Source organism: Aspergillus piperis (genome assembly GCF_003184755.1).
Source record: "Aspergillus piperis CBS 112811 unplaced genomic scaffold BO85scaffold_4, whole genome shotgun sequence".
Taxonomy (NCBI): Eukaryota; Fungi; Ascomycota; class Eurotiomycetes; order Eurotiales; family Aspergillaceae; genus Aspergillus; species Aspergillus piperis.
The window spans coordinates 1,899,976-1,915,726 of record NW_020291594.1 but is presented as its reverse complement, the minus strand read 5'-3'; the positions used below and the strand labels follow the sequence as shown (position 1 = coordinate 1,915,726).

General features: G+C 51.0%; 3 protein-coding genes across 3 annotated transcripts; all 3 read right to left on the bottom strand.

Annotated features, from left to right (window-relative positions):
- Positions 1 to 1,322: 1,322 nt before the first annotated feature.
- On the bottom strand, positions 1,323 to 3,607 carry BO85DRAFT_436325 (putative C6 transcription factor (OTam); the record flags this gene model as incomplete). The annotated part of the gene is made up of 2 exons (XM_025658572.1): positions 1,323 to 3,072; positions 3,165 to 3,607. The coding sequence occupies 2 exons, from the start codon at positions 3,605 to 3,607 to the stop codon at positions 1,323 to 1,325; spliced, it is 2,193 nt and encodes a 730-aa protein (XP_025518609.1).
- Positions 3,608 to 7,248: 3,641 nt separating this feature from the next.
- Positions 7,249 to 7,889, bottom strand: BO85DRAFT_436324 (DNA-directed RNA polymerase II subunit RPB4; the record flags this gene model as incomplete). The annotated part of the gene is made up of 3 exons (XM_025658571.1): positions 7,249 to 7,376; positions 7,472 to 7,599; positions 7,699 to 7,889. The coding sequence occupies 3 exons, from the start codon at positions 7,887 to 7,889 to the stop codon at positions 7,249 to 7,251; spliced, it is 447 nt and encodes a 148-aa protein (XP_025518608.1).
- A 275-nt stretch (positions 7,890 to 8,164) lies between these two features.
- BO85DRAFT_467159 (uncharacterized protein) lies at positions 8,165 to 15,603 on the bottom strand. The gene is made up of 13 exons (XM_025662171.1): positions 15,006 to 15,603; positions 14,705 to 14,934; positions 14,327 to 14,635; positions 13,652 to 14,273; positions 13,493 to 13,589; positions 12,296 to 13,439; positions 12,025 to 12,234; positions 11,434 to 11,554; positions 10,380 to 11,307; positions 9,640 to 9,890; positions 9,477 to 9,578; positions 9,347 to 9,424; positions 8,165 to 9,298 (listed from the first exon to the last, which is right to left on the bottom strand). The coding sequence occupies exons 1-13, from the start codon at positions 15,124 to 15,126 to the stop codon at positions 8,337 to 8,339; spliced, it is 5,175 nt and encodes a 1,724-aa protein (XP_025518607.1). The 5' UTR covers positions 15,127 to 15,603; the 3' UTR covers positions 8,165 to 8,336.
- Positions 15,604 to 15,751: the final 148 nt, after the last annotated feature.

Sequence of the window (15,751 nt, the reverse complement as noted above, 5' to 3'; positions counted from 1 at the left end):
TACATTTTACTCTGGAGTTAGCTGATAATAAACAGTAGTCAGTAGTCTCTGTAACCAAACCATCTCTGCAGCAGAAAAATCGCTAACTACTACTAACATAGTACTGTGATGATGATGATGATGATCCCCGTATCGAGGCATCACCTAGACTACTATTAGACTTGCAACCAACAACTTACTCGGGATACTTTGCTAGTCCAACTACTACTACTACTACTACTACTACTACTACTACTAGTAATAGTAGTAGCCTGCGCCACAACCCATCCCCATCCTTAATAAACCACCCAAACCAAATAAAAAAATAAATATAGTACAGTACTTACTAGTAAATATCCCACAACTCGGAACATAATACACTCAACCTAACCATTCTAAATCCGTTAAAAAAACCCGCTGGATGATGAAGGGGGCAGAAAAGCGGAGCTACAAGATACATTCACCTGATGTGGTGGGTGGGTGGGTGTCTGCGACGTGAGATGTTTCATGCCTAGTTACCCGGTAGTTCCTTCTTTTTATATATTCTATTTACAACTTCTGCGCGGTTAATCCACTTATCTGTCTAGTTCAGTGTAGGTTTTATGAAGGGGGTTTTTGATTAGTATGATGGACGTATATTGGTTTGAGGTATAATAAAGTGGGTGGGTGGGTTGGTTGACGGGGACTTTGTTTTGGTTAGTGGTAGAAATTGCTTCAGTAGGGATATTTAGGTAGTTAGAGAAGGATACGAGAAAGTTGATAGATTGCAGTATGTAGTATCTATATGTTACTAGTCATTCACTTCGCTTACGTGTCTTACGTGTCTTACGATGATGCAAATATTGATCAAAGAATGCAATTTTATGACCATGACCGTGACAGTCCATAAAGTAAATCCACGCTATCTATCCATCCCATGGCCAAACCAGTCTATAACTATCCATCCAGTCCCGGATCCATTATGAGTATAAAAAAAATAAAAGAACAAGAGCAAACCCATATGTACATACAATGCATGCCGGAAGTGCAGTCATTCATCCAGTCATCCAGCCGGGCGGGGAATTAGTTCGTAAGAATCAAAACAGTGATCGATCATCATCAAGCACAACGCACAACTCCAAGCGAGTGCAGCCAAACATATAACAGTCAAGGTATCAAGAAACGGAAACCCCGGGAAAACATCGAGGTCGGATAAATAATCACAGAATGCGCCAGATCGGTAATCAGAGATGCGAAGGCGGTAGTTGTGGTCATCAAGGGCATCAAAAGGGTGTTGGTGAGCGTAAGGACGCGTATCGCGTCAGCCGTAGATTTGTTGAATGGTGGGAAAAAGGGTATAGAGGCTATAGCGGGGGAATTGAGGCGTCTTGTACACTGTCATCGCTGATCGAGGTTGCAGGAGATGCGAGACCCGAGATAACGGACGAGGTACCCCCGCGTCCGCTCTCGCCGGTTTGTTCCAGCTCGACCATCGAGTCCTCCAGCTGGGCGTTCGCGCCCGAGCGGGAAGCATTAATGGTAGGCTTAGCGGCGCTGGTCATAAGCTCATCGATACCGGGCTTCTCCGGGACGTAGTGATCGAGGTTGGTCGCGCTGTCGAGGCTTTCCAGTGCGAACTCAAGGAACTCAGCGTCCTTCTTGCTCACACTCAGCGTCCACCTGTATTCGCACAGTCGGAGACGGTAGAACTCCGACTCTTCTTTGGTAGGAGCGGTGACTCGAAGCAAAACACCAAAGGATCCGATGAGGGCGAAGTTCGTCCGCGCGGCGGCCGGCCAGAATGACCTCAGATGCATCGGACGAAGACGGTTGACAAAGTCCATGGCGGAAATCAGGCGAGTCTTGGCGGCAGAGCGGCAGATATGGGAGAGGTAGGCGTCAGCGGTGTCCTGGGAAAGGGACCGCACAATACAACGGTGGAGAGTGATCTCTGTGGCGAAATAGGCCAGGTGCAAAGCACCGTTGCGGGAATTGTCCTCATTGACCGTCTCGAAGATATCACCGCCCGAGTCCATCTTCAGCTGGGTGGGTAGGCGACCAAACCACTCCTTCAGCCGGATCTGAGCCGGCTTGGCGCGCTCCAGGATCATGCGGGTACGGTTGTTCCCGGCCGTCCGGAATTCCTCAATCGCTTGAAGAGTATAGAAACGATCCAGAATATCGGACAATATCGTCGTCAAGGCCACCATGTGGCAGAAGGACAACGGACCATGGCCGACGGGGGCATCATCGTGGGCGGATGTGCCCGAGAAGGCATCGGTGAAATCCTGTTCCACCAGGTCCTGAACCATCCAATTGGACGACACGATATGAGACGGACGGCCATGCACCAAAGCGGACCATTTGTCCTGCATATATAGTGCCCATGCCAAGCGTTTCCGGAGACCCTTCTCCCACGTTTCCATCCGCCAATTAGAGCAGTCCTGGTGCAGGCCCAGCTCGAACCCGGCGGTCACCAATTGCGCATTCAAGGCCGCTGTGGCGAGGTTGGACCGCTGCATGAGCAGCAGGCCGGCTTGCACAGTCGACATAGACGCATAGGGCAGGGACTCGGTCAGCAGCTTGAGGGCCGTGCTCTCCAGCCGGCCGGCATCCGGCCGTCGGACGGACTGCGAGGCCGAGCCGACATCAACGAACTTCAACGCCAACACATAGACGGCGGACAATAGCAACGGCGTCAGCCCGGTCCGTGCCCGGTAGGACTGACGGAAGCTATCCTCCATGAGGATGGGAAAGCTAGGATGGACATGCTCGAAGAACTTCTCCACCAAGGTGGAGCCATAAGGGGCGACCAGGCTTTCAATGGCATCGAGCGTAGCGGTTTGCGGGGAGTCCGCGTGAGAACGGGTGTTGACCACCCTCATGAAGGTGCCGTCGTCACCGAACTTGCGCACGCGAGACGAGGCCACACACCCTTCGTTGTTCTGGTCCAAGGGTAAGAACTCGAGGAGGGCGGGCTCGAGTTCCGTGGTGAGGCCGATATGCTGAGTGGATTGGAACCAAAAGGCCGGCGTGAGGATGTGGTTGTTGTTCAATGTAGGGCGGGAGGAGCTGTCTGGGTTGTTGGAGGCTGGGGGAAGAGTAGTAGATTGCCTGGCAGCGGGTACCCAAATTAGCGTTCCGGATTGAGATTCAGGGCAGGGACGTCCGAGATCGGCCTTGAGGACGCCCCGGTGAAATCATACCTCTTGGGGGATTCCACTTCTTCGGCATCGGCGTCGTCCAATTTACGTTTTTTCGACGTGACATCCGCCGTGCCGGGGCGACTCGTCACGGACAAGGTGAAGGTGCAGTCCTGGCGGTGGAAGTCGCACGAATAGCATTTATTGATCATTTCGTTAATAGCACACCGGCTCTTTCTGCGCACACAGGCGTCGCAACTGGGCGCATCCCGGCCTGCTGCAGTCACACGGGGGAGGGTGCCAATGGATGATGCTGGCGACTGTGGCGTGGATATGGAACCGGGTTGGGGGGCGTGTGATGGCTGGGGTTGGGATTGCTGCTGGACCCGGGGTCGAAGGAGTTGGTGGTGGTGGTGGTCAGAAGCAGGCGACTGTTGAAAGGCAGCTGCAGAAGGGGCAGTTGGCCCCGTCGTCGAGGACGACTGGAGAGTGATAACGGCAGCCATTCAGAGGGGGGTTGAATGGACAGGTCGAAAGATAAACGGATGGAGCGATAAGCAACGCCAACTCAAGAGTGGCCACTGCAGGAGCAAACCGGGGAGACAAGCCGGAGATGCGTAGATAGGCGGCGAGACTCGCAGGCCCAAAATCTCACGAATTGTCACCGAAACAATAATTTTAATCAGAGATGGGCGATAGTGACAACAATCAATGGGGATTCTTGTCACGTAAATGAACCGGGGCCGTCGGAGACTCCGCCGTACGAGCTCCGCAATGGAAAGCACGGAGGGCAGGAGACAAGAGAGAGAGAAAGAGGCTAGGAAGGCTAGAGGAGTAGTAGCAGTAGCCAGGGCGTAAGCCAGGACCCCTCACCAAATTGGGATTGGAAATATCTGGGGTTTGACTGCAGACCACCAGTCTTGACGACGGGGTGGTTTGAGTGTCGCGCGGTGATCCCGTCTATCGCAACGCACCGACCAATGAACAGAGCAAGTACGGAGTGAGAGGACGGGTTGCCTGCCAGCCACGTACGAACCGCAGGGGAGAAGCTTATCAGTCGGAGTAGGCGTAAGCAGACCGACGGATGCTGATTGATTGAAATGATTGGAATGAATTGATAGATAGAGTAAGAAGTAAAGTAGTAAGGTAGATAGGGAAGGCAGTAGTAGTAAGTAAGGGAGGGATTGATCGAATGGGGGGACGAGAAAGTCGGGGAGTACAAGCTTGCGGTGGACAAGAGCAGCGGAACCGGAGCCGCCCAAATTCGGGGAGATGGAGATATACTCCAGAATTGAAAGGAACTGATAAAAAGATGTAGGTAATAAGAATAAAATGATAATAAAAATTATTGTCACAGGAATAGGATGACGGCGGAGAGCAGGGAAGGATCTGATTGCTTGTAAGCACTGATCATATCAGGGCCATGGATCTGCACTGGCTGGATAATAGTAGTGGTAGTAGGGTTGGTAGTTGGTAGTAGTGTAGTGTGGTGTAGTAGTAATATTCTTTTCTTCAGTTCCTATTAGATAGTGATACTGAAGTAGCAGTAGTAGTAATAGTAATAGATAGTAGTAGATAAAAGGTGTTTTGTATAAGAAGGGAAGGTAGTCAGGAACATATATAGTAGTAGTAGACAACAGTCATTAGAACAATGACACAAAAGTTGGTTCAGTCCCTTTAGTTCCTCTTTTTCCCTTACTCTCCCTCTCTTTCTGTCTCGGTCTTTCATCTCATCCAGTGTCCATTCAGTTGATTATAACTAGTAATGGAATTGGCATGAGGTAAACCAGACAGGAAATTGGGAAAAACAGTCATCAGGATCAATAAGAGAATCTCCGGATGAAGCGATCGATCAACACTGGCGGGTGTTTTCCACACGTAACAGAAAGGTGGCCAGGCATGCTGGATGGCCACCCGGCGACTTTTCGCCTCAAGTTCCTGCGCCCTTGCACCTCCTCGTCCAGATAAGCCTCGTCCGCCTGATTGGATCCCCGATCGGTTGGCTGCCGAGGTGGCCTTGGTATTACGTACTGAGAATTGCAACTTCTCGTCCGGGAAAGTTTGGGGTTGAGAGAATTGCCGGAGATTCTACCGTCAGGTAAGTAGTCAAAACTGATCGCAAATTAATCGAGAGTTGAAGGACTAGTTATAGTATATATAGTGACTTGCTGCTTATGCCATATGGTCTCATTGTTGGCACATATTATGCATACATACATACAGTTTCCCTTTTTAACCATAGTCATCTAATACTAGTGAATAAACTGATCTGGTGCCCGTTTCTCCCGACCTATCATGCCGGGGAAATGCTCAAACCCTCTCACCAAGCAGGGATTACTCAGAGACAGCTCCCAATCACATCATCCCGATAACGCTCTTCATCCACCAATCACAACCCCTGTAATAGACTTGAAATCGGCATAGCGCGATACCGGCAACGGGGATCGGCCCTGCAGCTGGACGGCTTTTCCCCACAGCTTTCCCAGCAAAGCATGTAAAGTCCACCCACACCCCCCATGAGTCCAGTCCATGTGGGCTTTTTTGACGACTTCCTCCGTACTTACTATACGGAGTAGAAATGAAATAGTAATATGATGCAGGTCGGCGGGAAAATCCCCGGGTTACTGATTGGTGGGAAAGTGACCTTCCCTTGGGCATCTCTGCTGACCGTCATTGTTCATTATCTAATGGTTATGACTGAGCTGCAGTAGTACATTTGTCCATTTGTCCAGTATACTACTCAAATAGTTAGACTACTCCGTAGTATCCGTTGACTAAGGTTTCCCGGCCGCGCGACGGTTTCGTGACTCAGGTACGGAGTACACAGCGCCGGTGGATGGAATGCTTTTTTTGTATTCCATTAAAATTGGTTTGTGACATCAGAAAGTACCTGATACGAATGATGGAATAATTCTAATTAAGTACTTTGATTCGTATGCCATGGTGGTGTTGCAGGTCCTTTGCCAGTAGGCCCATAGATACATGATGTAAGGGAAAAATTGAAGAAAAGCACCAAACCCGAGATTAAATGTTATCTCCGGGGAGAAATCAGCCTGACCGAGCGTCAGTCAGTACTCGTACTAATCTAGTTTCTATAATCAATCAATGTAAATCCCCATCCAGATTAGGCTCGCGTGCAGCTCAAACCAACAACTTTGCACACTAAAAGTTAAGTTGGAAATGGATTCCCATTACTTAATGTAAAGGTCATCCTGCTGCATCCTTTCCCGGGGGGGAAATAAAAAAGGAAAAGAAAGAAAGGAATTCCCATTATTCAATTATTCCGAACGGGGAAGGCGATCACATCATCTCTCATCCATTCAACCATTAGTCATTCAACCTGTTACTTGGATGAGCAGGAGGTCGGCGGCAACGTGCACTGCCTTACTACTATGGAGTACGTACTTACTATCTACTACTACTAGAGCGTTTTATCTAGTCCAATCCTTCGGGCCTCTCATGAGGTTTCAATTATCCAACCGATACTGCATTAGACTTTTTCAGCAGTTCGGGTCGAGTCTTCTCAACAGGCCCATGGATGAGATTGATTGATTGATCATTTTCCTTTCAGTTCAAGCTATCCTCCGTGTCATCACAACTACTAATGGATGGATGAACCGGTCAACCACTGAATCAACTAAACAGGCAAGCTTCCGCTTTTCGCATGGTCATGGTGCTGGTGAACTGGTGAAGTTATCCACTTTGTTTAAACTCTCTCTAGTCCTTTGCTGGTAGGTTGGTCATCTAGACTCGAGTCGTGTGATGGATGGATGGATTTTCACATGTTCTCTGCTTCTTATCCAACACTGTATGCAGTACACAGTAGATGGTGACTGACTAGCTACCGTGTATATCCCTAACAAAGGGAACGAGAGAGAAAAGAACAACCACCACCCATGACGACATGATCGTCCTGCAACCGCCAATGCAATTTTCCTTTTTTTCTTAACGATAACCCCCTTCTTTCCCATTTTCATTTTCTTCCCTCTCCTGTCTTATTGCACAGACATTTAATTAACTATGCGTCATAACTCCCAAACTCCATGCTATCCCGAAAAACAGACCCCATGCTCATAGAATGGCCATATGGTACAGCAGCGTACACACAAACACAAAATGCATAAAAAATTAGGGAGGGGACACGAAGCTACTCTGTGAAATTGCGCAACTTGGTCAACTCATCCAACAGCTCCTGCAAATCGCCATCCGAGATCTTATGCTGCAGACTGGGAATGAGCGATTTGGCTTCCTCGGCGTTATCGCAGCACAGACTTCCTATTATTTATTAGCTGCTGACCATGACACCCCCATCCCAACACACCCTCTCCCCTTCCCAAGTAAGAACATCCGGAGGGATAAATAAAACATACCAAGCTGCGACCGCTCAAACATCTCCAACTCCGTATGCGAATTCAACAACCGCTCGACAGCCTTGATATTCTCTTCATCCTTGAACCGCGCAAATACCTCCAAGTAATCGAGCGTTTTCGTAAGGTTCCTAACCATAAAAAAAACCACGTATTAGCCCTTAGCCCCTTACCCTCTCATGTGACCAATCCACCAAAAAAAGATCAATAGATAGGATAGGACAACTCACTCCGGCTCCTCATACTTCTTCCCACCCCTCCGCTTATTCTCCAACACCTTATTAATAACCAATCTTGCTTCGGACAGCGATAGCGTATGCGTGTTCTGGTCCGCGCCTAGCTTCAGCGTCGACGCGGCTTCGAGTTCGCCTTGTGGGAGGGTGCGCTTGCGGTGCGTGGCGGGGGGGAGTTGGACGCTCATTTTGACAGATAACTGAGTAAATATATATATGTGATTGTTGGCTCGGGATATGTGGTGGTGGTCGTCGTCGAAAGTGAGGTAGCGCGTCGTCGCTGATGTTGGTGATGTTGGTTGGTTAGTGCGGGATCGGGGGAGGCGTTGAGTTTTGTTCCGGCAGATTACTAGCTTGATGAGGGGGCGGTGAGTGGGTGACCGCCTTGATGGGTATGGTTCCATATGGTAATAGGTACAATAAAGGTATTGAACCGTGAGTGGGATGATGTAGAATTATGTGTCTAGCATGTTTTATTCCAAGGGGGTGTGAGTTATTTACAATGATGTATGTATAAGGGTATCAATTCAACATTTTATCGGCACTTTTTCTATATCCATAGCCAAAACGCCTGTATGCTATGCGTTAAGTAGATCGTTCGTATATGATGATTCAGAAGTTTTCTCGATAGCAACTTAGATCTGGCGGAATGCAACCTCCTTCGGCAGACGGAAACTGGCGCAGAACATCTGCTTGTTAGGGCTGACCAATCTGACATTGTGGATGGCCAGATCGATCTCCTGGTTGCCGCTGCCGCCGACGCGGTCCTCCGTGGTAATGGTGTGTCCGATGCGCTCCGAGATACGCTGGCAGATATCGACATGGTCGTCGTGCTCGTCCGCAGAGTGGCCCGAGAAGCAGTACACATGGACCTTGGGCAGCGGCTGAGACGTGTGAGGGGCAAAGAGCGACTCCTTGCCTGCGTAGACGCCGACAAAGGCGTCGAGGAACTCAATGGCGTTACCGGGGAGGTTCATCACGTAGTGATGGAAGACGTTAGGGCGATGGAACACCTCCGGGGCGGGGAGCGCCTCTCCCTTCTCCTCTGCGGCGGCCTTCTTGCTTCTGCGCACTTTGGGCTCGATGGTCACGGTGTGGGGAGAATCCAGGAGGGCCTGGGCAGACCAGCGAATGAACTCGCGGCCGTCCTTATTGAAGGGGGTGACGAACTTGTCGGCCTTGTTGCGCTTGACGGCGTCCAGCATCACCTCGTATCCGTGGGGGTTGAGATCGTTGGCCCACACGAAGATCTTCTTGCGGCCTGCGGGCACTGCGAAGGGCCCGACGCCTGCCATCACATCGCAGACCATCTCTCCGGGGCGGAACTTGTCCACGAGACGACGGTGCTCCGTCTCGAGACGGCTGTTCCAGTACACGCGAGAGTAGTCGAAGCGGAACTCGCAGTGTTGCTCGTGCTGGACAACGTTCAGGTTGTTCTCACCGGCCAGAAGCTCAAAGGGGAACGTGCGGAATTCGCTGTGGGAGCCCACATCCTCGGTCTTGCGGATGACGGTGCTGATGTTGGGGTTCTTGTCCAGCAGGACCTGGGCAAGTAGGTGCTTGTACGGCAGGTATTGCTCGCGAAGGTTGAGGTGCGCTAGTTCGTCAGCACGAGCCTGAGATGTGCAAGATAAAGAGGACTTACAAACATGGCCGACTTGCGTGAATCCCTGAGGGATCTCATCGAGCATGTCCTCGGGCAGAATGCAGGACATGATATCCGCTGCTCCTATTAGCCTTGATTTCCCATACAGCGAAGCATCGTTCCCACGCACCATAAGTCCAGTAATCGTAATCCAACGTCAAATCATAAGGCTTAACGCCAACCATTCCCTTTTTCACAAGCTCACTAATCGTCGGCGACCATGTCGCAGTATCTAGACCCGTCAGCATAACCCCAATACCACAGTATCTCCAAAGCCGAGGCAGTGGTCATACCATCATGCTTAATATCCTCCCTCAACAAAAGACACTTGTGCACCAAATCATTGATCTTAATCTCCCTTATAGAGCCCAATCTCGGCAGCACAAGCATATCCCGGCTCTTAGTCAACTCCTTCCGCACATTGGAGATATCCGATGTCTTGAAAATCGCTGCCGCAGAGATCGGTACCGTCTTCTTGAAGAAGGACCGGTCCAGGACTCTCATGGCCCGGTTCACTGGAGGACGGAACATGGCGGGGAGGTCGCTGCGGAGCGGTTGGGTGGGTTCGGAGTCGATTTCCATGGACATGGGCAGTATATTTAGTTGGATATTTGGGGTTGGGGAATTGGCGGTCTGTGCTAGTCGACGTATTTAAAATGCGAGGCTGGCATGGACTGGCTGGGATCTGGTTGTTCGTTTGGTGGGAGGATCGCGACATTTTTTAGACTTTTGGAATTGGGCTGTGACTCCGTGGCTTATCGGCACGTGATGGAGATAAGATTGATATGGGGGATCACATGTCTTCTACTGGTAACTATGGAGGGATTGAGTACAAGATAGTAAGGGTAGTCAAATTGTTCAATAACATCTTGCTAAAGCTACCGAAATGATCTACCTAGGAAATCCGCCAGCAGACCCTGATACATTAATAAAGCAAGAATGGACATTGTCATCAGATCATCACCCGAAGACGCAACAGAGGAATACAAACCACATACTGATAGGGTATCATCGCAACCACTTAACAGTTCACCTCCTTTCCAGCATTGCTACTCGCTCATTCAATGCTTTTATCTGATCGTCCTTCTTCTTCAACGCAATCCTGGAAATGTCCCGTCCCCGGACAATCCCCTTCACCTTCAAGTCATGCTTCTGCAAGAGATCCATCAACTCACCCTTCGCTTTCTCTGACATCACCACCTTATTCCTATCCAGGATCTCAACAGCTTGTGCAGCCAGCTCAGACGAAGCCTTCTCTCCACCCGTAGCAGGACTAGCCCCAAACCTCACCGGCGTAGGCGTCTTCGAAAACTCCAACGACGACGGCGGCACAGAAGACGAGAACGACACGGCCCGATCCGTAAACGATCTAGCCAACGAAGTCGGCGTAAAGACCTCCGTCTTCGAGCCATCCTGCGCATCCATATCCGATATATTATCGAACTTTCTCTTCCCCGGCGCAGAAGCCCCAACTGCGTCTCGGGACGGCGTCTTGGGAGGTCCGAAATTTGGCTGTCGCATTGGCGCAGCAGCAGCAGCAGCCTGTTGCAGCCTCTGTTCCTGAGGACTAAATATACTCTCCACCACCGCATCATCTGTATCCTCCCATTCAAACTCATCAAAGTCTTCAGCCATCATGCGCGCTTTGGCGCTTTGCGGGGGCATAGTTGCACTCAACCGTCCTCCTTTCCCTCTGGCTCCACTATTGTCCAAACCCATACCTCCGAACCTTACCGTACGATCAGTTTGCGGGGTTAGAAGACCCGCTTCGGATAGGCGTGGTTTCTTGGAGGATGTCTCGGGGGTAGAAATTGTGGTAGTGGTGGTAGTAGAGGAGAAGGAATCCGCGGCAGGTTCAGTGCGAGAGTTCGTCAAGACGGCGTGCTTCTCGCGGACTTCGGCGTCGCTGGCCCAGAGAAAGAAGCGACAGCGTTTCTCTTGCGGCTTTTGGCAGACGTAGACTGTGAGGGGTGGGGGTTGCGGGGTTCAGTGGTTAGCTAGGGAGTCGGAAGTGGTATTGGCTTTTGATGTAACTTTGGTAGATCAGAAAGGAATCTTAACTACGTACACCATCGTCCATGGTTCACACCGTGGTTCTTGGTTTGGAATTTCACGGCTGGAGGACGCTCTGGACAGTTGCAGCGCCAAACGCCATCGAGGAAGAGACCCCGCAGAGGAACCGCTGTGCGAGGCGAATGAGGCGATGGACTGTTGCCAAAGGATTTCATGGGAGAGAGCATGATAGAGTAGTAAAGATAGTTAAGGATAGGCTTAAGTGTGACTAGAACATGCTGAGAGGCACTTCTGCGGATTCGAGAATAAAGATGGAGGGATAGATCGAGGGATAGACTGGTTGTCGCCATGGAAACTGTGGGTCTCCCACGCGGAGACATGACAGCGGAAGATCGACTTCCCACCGCGAAAAGTGGTCCGCATTTCCCATACTTCTAGAACAACCAAAAAGCCAAGCAATCTGTCTTGGTCCGCTCTAAAATAAAGATATTAGGTGTATACAACAGTTTCAATGCCCCGAACAGATCAGATCATGTCCCTCTCTAGCCCATCTAGCAATCCCATGCAAGATCTCAACCTCCAACAACCAGAATCAACGATGTATACAAGGCCTGTATAGACTCTAGGGTATCTTAACAATGCAACCACACTTATTCCGCAAGTACCTGTCGCAACATAACGCCAAATGACTCGGACAACTTGAGAATTTCGCTGATGTCCGGCTTGACCGGCTCGCCTGCCGTACGCCGAAGTTGGTCCTGCTGCTTGACCCGCCGCCTGCGCTCCGCCGAGATCGGGTCCAGGTCCTCTTCGTCGTCCAGATCTTCGGATGCTTCCGACTCGGCGTCCGAGATGGCAAGATCTTCCAGGTCGGCCTGCATTCCCTTGTTAGCACACAGCTACACAACTGCATCAGTGATAGTCATGAACACATACCTCGTCGAGGCCAAAGTCGCTGCCTCGGAATGACGCGTTACCCAAGTATCCGTCATGTGCCGTGCCCTCAGCGGCCATCTTCTGCCGCGTCTTGTTCAAGTGCCACCGCTTTCGGTCTTCATGCCACTTGATCAGGGCATTGATCTCTTCCAGGGCCTTGTCCTTGTCAATCTGCACGAAATCCGTGGCTCCCCGAAGCAAGGCGTTCATATCGAGTGCACCTCCGCGCGGCCCCTTGCGCAGGAATTCGAGAATCTCCTCGATCCACGCCATGAGAGAACTGAACAGGCCATTGTCGTGCAGGTGAACTTCGTGAACGAATTTGTAGAAGCTACTTTGATGGCGCTCGCACAGGTCGATAAAGGCTTGTACGGTCTGGTTCGGATCTGCTGACACATCTTGCCGCTGACACTTCTCAATCACCGCAATCGCATCGTCGGCGAAATGTGCAAAATCGGTGATGCTGCTGTAGACGTTGGCAGACTTGTAGACGCGCACCAGGGGTTCGTAGAAGATGGTGAAGAGGTCGCGGAACAGCTGAAGAGTAGTTGGCTCTTCTACGATGCTCAACATCATAGCCTTGTCCCTTTGACGAGTGTACAGCTTCAGAAGCTGCTTCAAGTTCGCAAACCAATGCGCCCCTTCGCGCATCTCCACCTCAATATTGTCCACGGCTTGGTTCCATGCTACGTATCCATTGAACACCTTGCCGAATTGCTCTGGAGCCAGCTCGGGTTGCAGATACTCGCTACGGAGGATGGCCACGATAATGTCAACATCCTCGGCGGCAGCTTCGGCACGAATCTCGTTCTTGACCTCTTCGTCGGCATCGGTGAAGGCTTTCAACTTTTGACAAAGAATGGTATCATCGACCTTAGCAGCCAACGCATCGATCGATTTCTGGAAGGCTTTAATGCCATCGTTGAGGGTCATGGAGAAGATCCGCTGGAGCAGGGATCGAGAGCCGAAGGGTTGGGCCAAGAACAGGTCCAGCACTCCTGCCATGACGGCCGCGGGGTTGGCAATACGAATAACATTCTTCAACAAAGTGTACGGGACAAGCGAATGAATTCGCTTAGCTTGCGCGAACAATTCGGGGGAATTATCCTCGGCCAGGAAAAGGTGGTAAAGTGTTGCAGCAACCCTGGTGTTTGGTTAGTCTGAATACAGAGCAACGGTATTCCATTAGACACGTACTCTATCCGGAGCCACTCCGCAAATTTCTGATACTTGGGACTCAGATCCTGCACCGTGGGCTTTTCCTTGATTTCAGCGAACAGTTTGGTCAAACCGTCTAGATTGTAATTCTATTGTCAGCGGAATAAGCCTTCGATCGGGACCTCGGCAAGGACTTACTGCTCTCCACAATGTCGCGGCGGAAGTTCTCCATGTAGACGTCCAATTCCGCTGCACGCGCCCTGGCGATCTCGTAGAACCGCTTCTGCTCCTCTATGCGCACCGCATCGACATCTTTGCGCTTCTGCATGTCCAGCACCTCCTCCTCATTCAAAATGATGGGGTCCGCTGTGAGGAACTCTTCCATGGCCTTGGTCTCAGCTATACGCTTGTTTTGCAGCAAGGTACGAAGGAAAGCCCGAAGAGAAACTCTCTGCTCTTCGCGGTAAAGTACCGTCTCCCTCGACCCGTCGCTGGAAGCTCGGGGAGATCTTACGGAACGCCTGGATGACCGCGACAACGACCGCTGATGGTGGTTTCCGGGGGCCAAGTTACGGGAGGACGTGCCGTCATCAACCACAGCGACACCCACTGTTGAAACCGACGACACTGAGGATGCTTCATCGTCTGCCGATCCGAACCAGCTCGTTGTCGTGGAGGATTTATTCTTGCGGGGAAGGGGCGGGAGTGGTTTGCCTGGAAATTCCGTGCGTAGTCGCTTGTGAAACTTGGCGAAATCGCCATATCGTCGAGCCACGAAGAGATCGGGTTTTCCGTCGCGGCGCACTCGAAGGATAAACTCCTAAATTGTGCATCAGTGGGGAAGTCCGATCACACAACCACGTAGACGCTTACTGCATGCTGGTGGTATCGCACCGTCCTCCTGACCGAGGTAACGCGTACGGCAGCCACGTTGACGTCCCAGCCATGGATGGCATGACCCTCCGGCATATTGACCAACAGCCCCTTTTCGTTAGCCCCTCGGTCTACCACCTCCATCTCCGAGAACTGGATCCGCTCCTCGTAGCCCGATGCCGTGGGGATACCCGAGACCATCATGAGCTCGACCAGTTTCTCGCACTTCCGGGCTAACTTCCGACGCTTGGTCTCTTCCAGACGATCTTCGGAGGAGGATACATGCTTCGTTGCGAACGATTCGAGGAACTATAGGCGGGCGATTCAATTCTTAATTACGAGATGCGCAAAACGGATTGGATCGGGGGACACACGCACCACTTGTAACTTATCCTGCCAGAACTCCTTCTCGCGAGCTTGATCGAGGAAGGGGAAATTGCGCACATGGTGGACGAAGATGTATCGTAGGATGGGGAGCTCCGAGTCGACGGGCGCGACTTCGCCGAATTCGGATTTGAAAGGGGCACCGAAGCGTCGGAGGGCGGTTGGCGAATTCAGTTCGGAAATTTCGCTCTGAACTTGGCGGGCGATGAGTTCGCGCTTGAGATCTGCATCGGTCAGAAAGAGACCCTCGAAGACTCCAAAGCGATTCAACGGGACGCGATCGGGGAAAACTGACAATGTTCTTGTTTTCCGGTGAGGATCTGACCGGGCGCGGGGTTGGAAGCGGCTGGGGAAGCAGCAGCAGCGGCGCCCGACTGGACTCCGTTGGGAACGGAGGAGAGGTCCGCAGAAGTCATGGTTGAGTTGCTCGAGCACGGTGGGGATTCAACCTGCTGGTCGGGCAATCATTGACTTTATAACTGCAGCTGACAGGGGTGATGGTGAATAGAAGCAAAATAAGATTCTAGAAGGGGAAGTCAGCGTAGAATCCGTCTGCCTAGTTGCGGCCAAGGTTCGGGCTGTGGATGATGATGACGTTTTTGGTTCCAGGTGGATGCTCGGCGTGCGCCTCACCCCACGATTTACACTTTGCTTGGAAGATCAATGGGGGGGTCACAGGGAAGTGCGACAAGCAATAAGTCTGGGAGAGAGATAGGGAGGAGAAAGAAACGGGCGCAAAGAGAAAAAGATGAAGAGGGGGGAAGAAGAAGAAGAAGAAGAAGAGGGGAGAGAGGAAGCAAAAGCAAGAATGCAGCAGGAAAGCAGAGAGGGGAAAGCGGAGAGCGAAAACAGCAGCGGGAAGAGAATGGAGAGGAGAGAATACTAATAAGAAGAGATGAAAAGAGAAATAGGAAAAAGGGAGTGACAATCTGCGGATGATGACACCATCCAAGACCAGTAATTAACTAAATAAATTAAATTTAGAACGAAAATGGACGCATTGGATTGATTGATTCAAATAGTAGATAGTCTGTCTGTCTG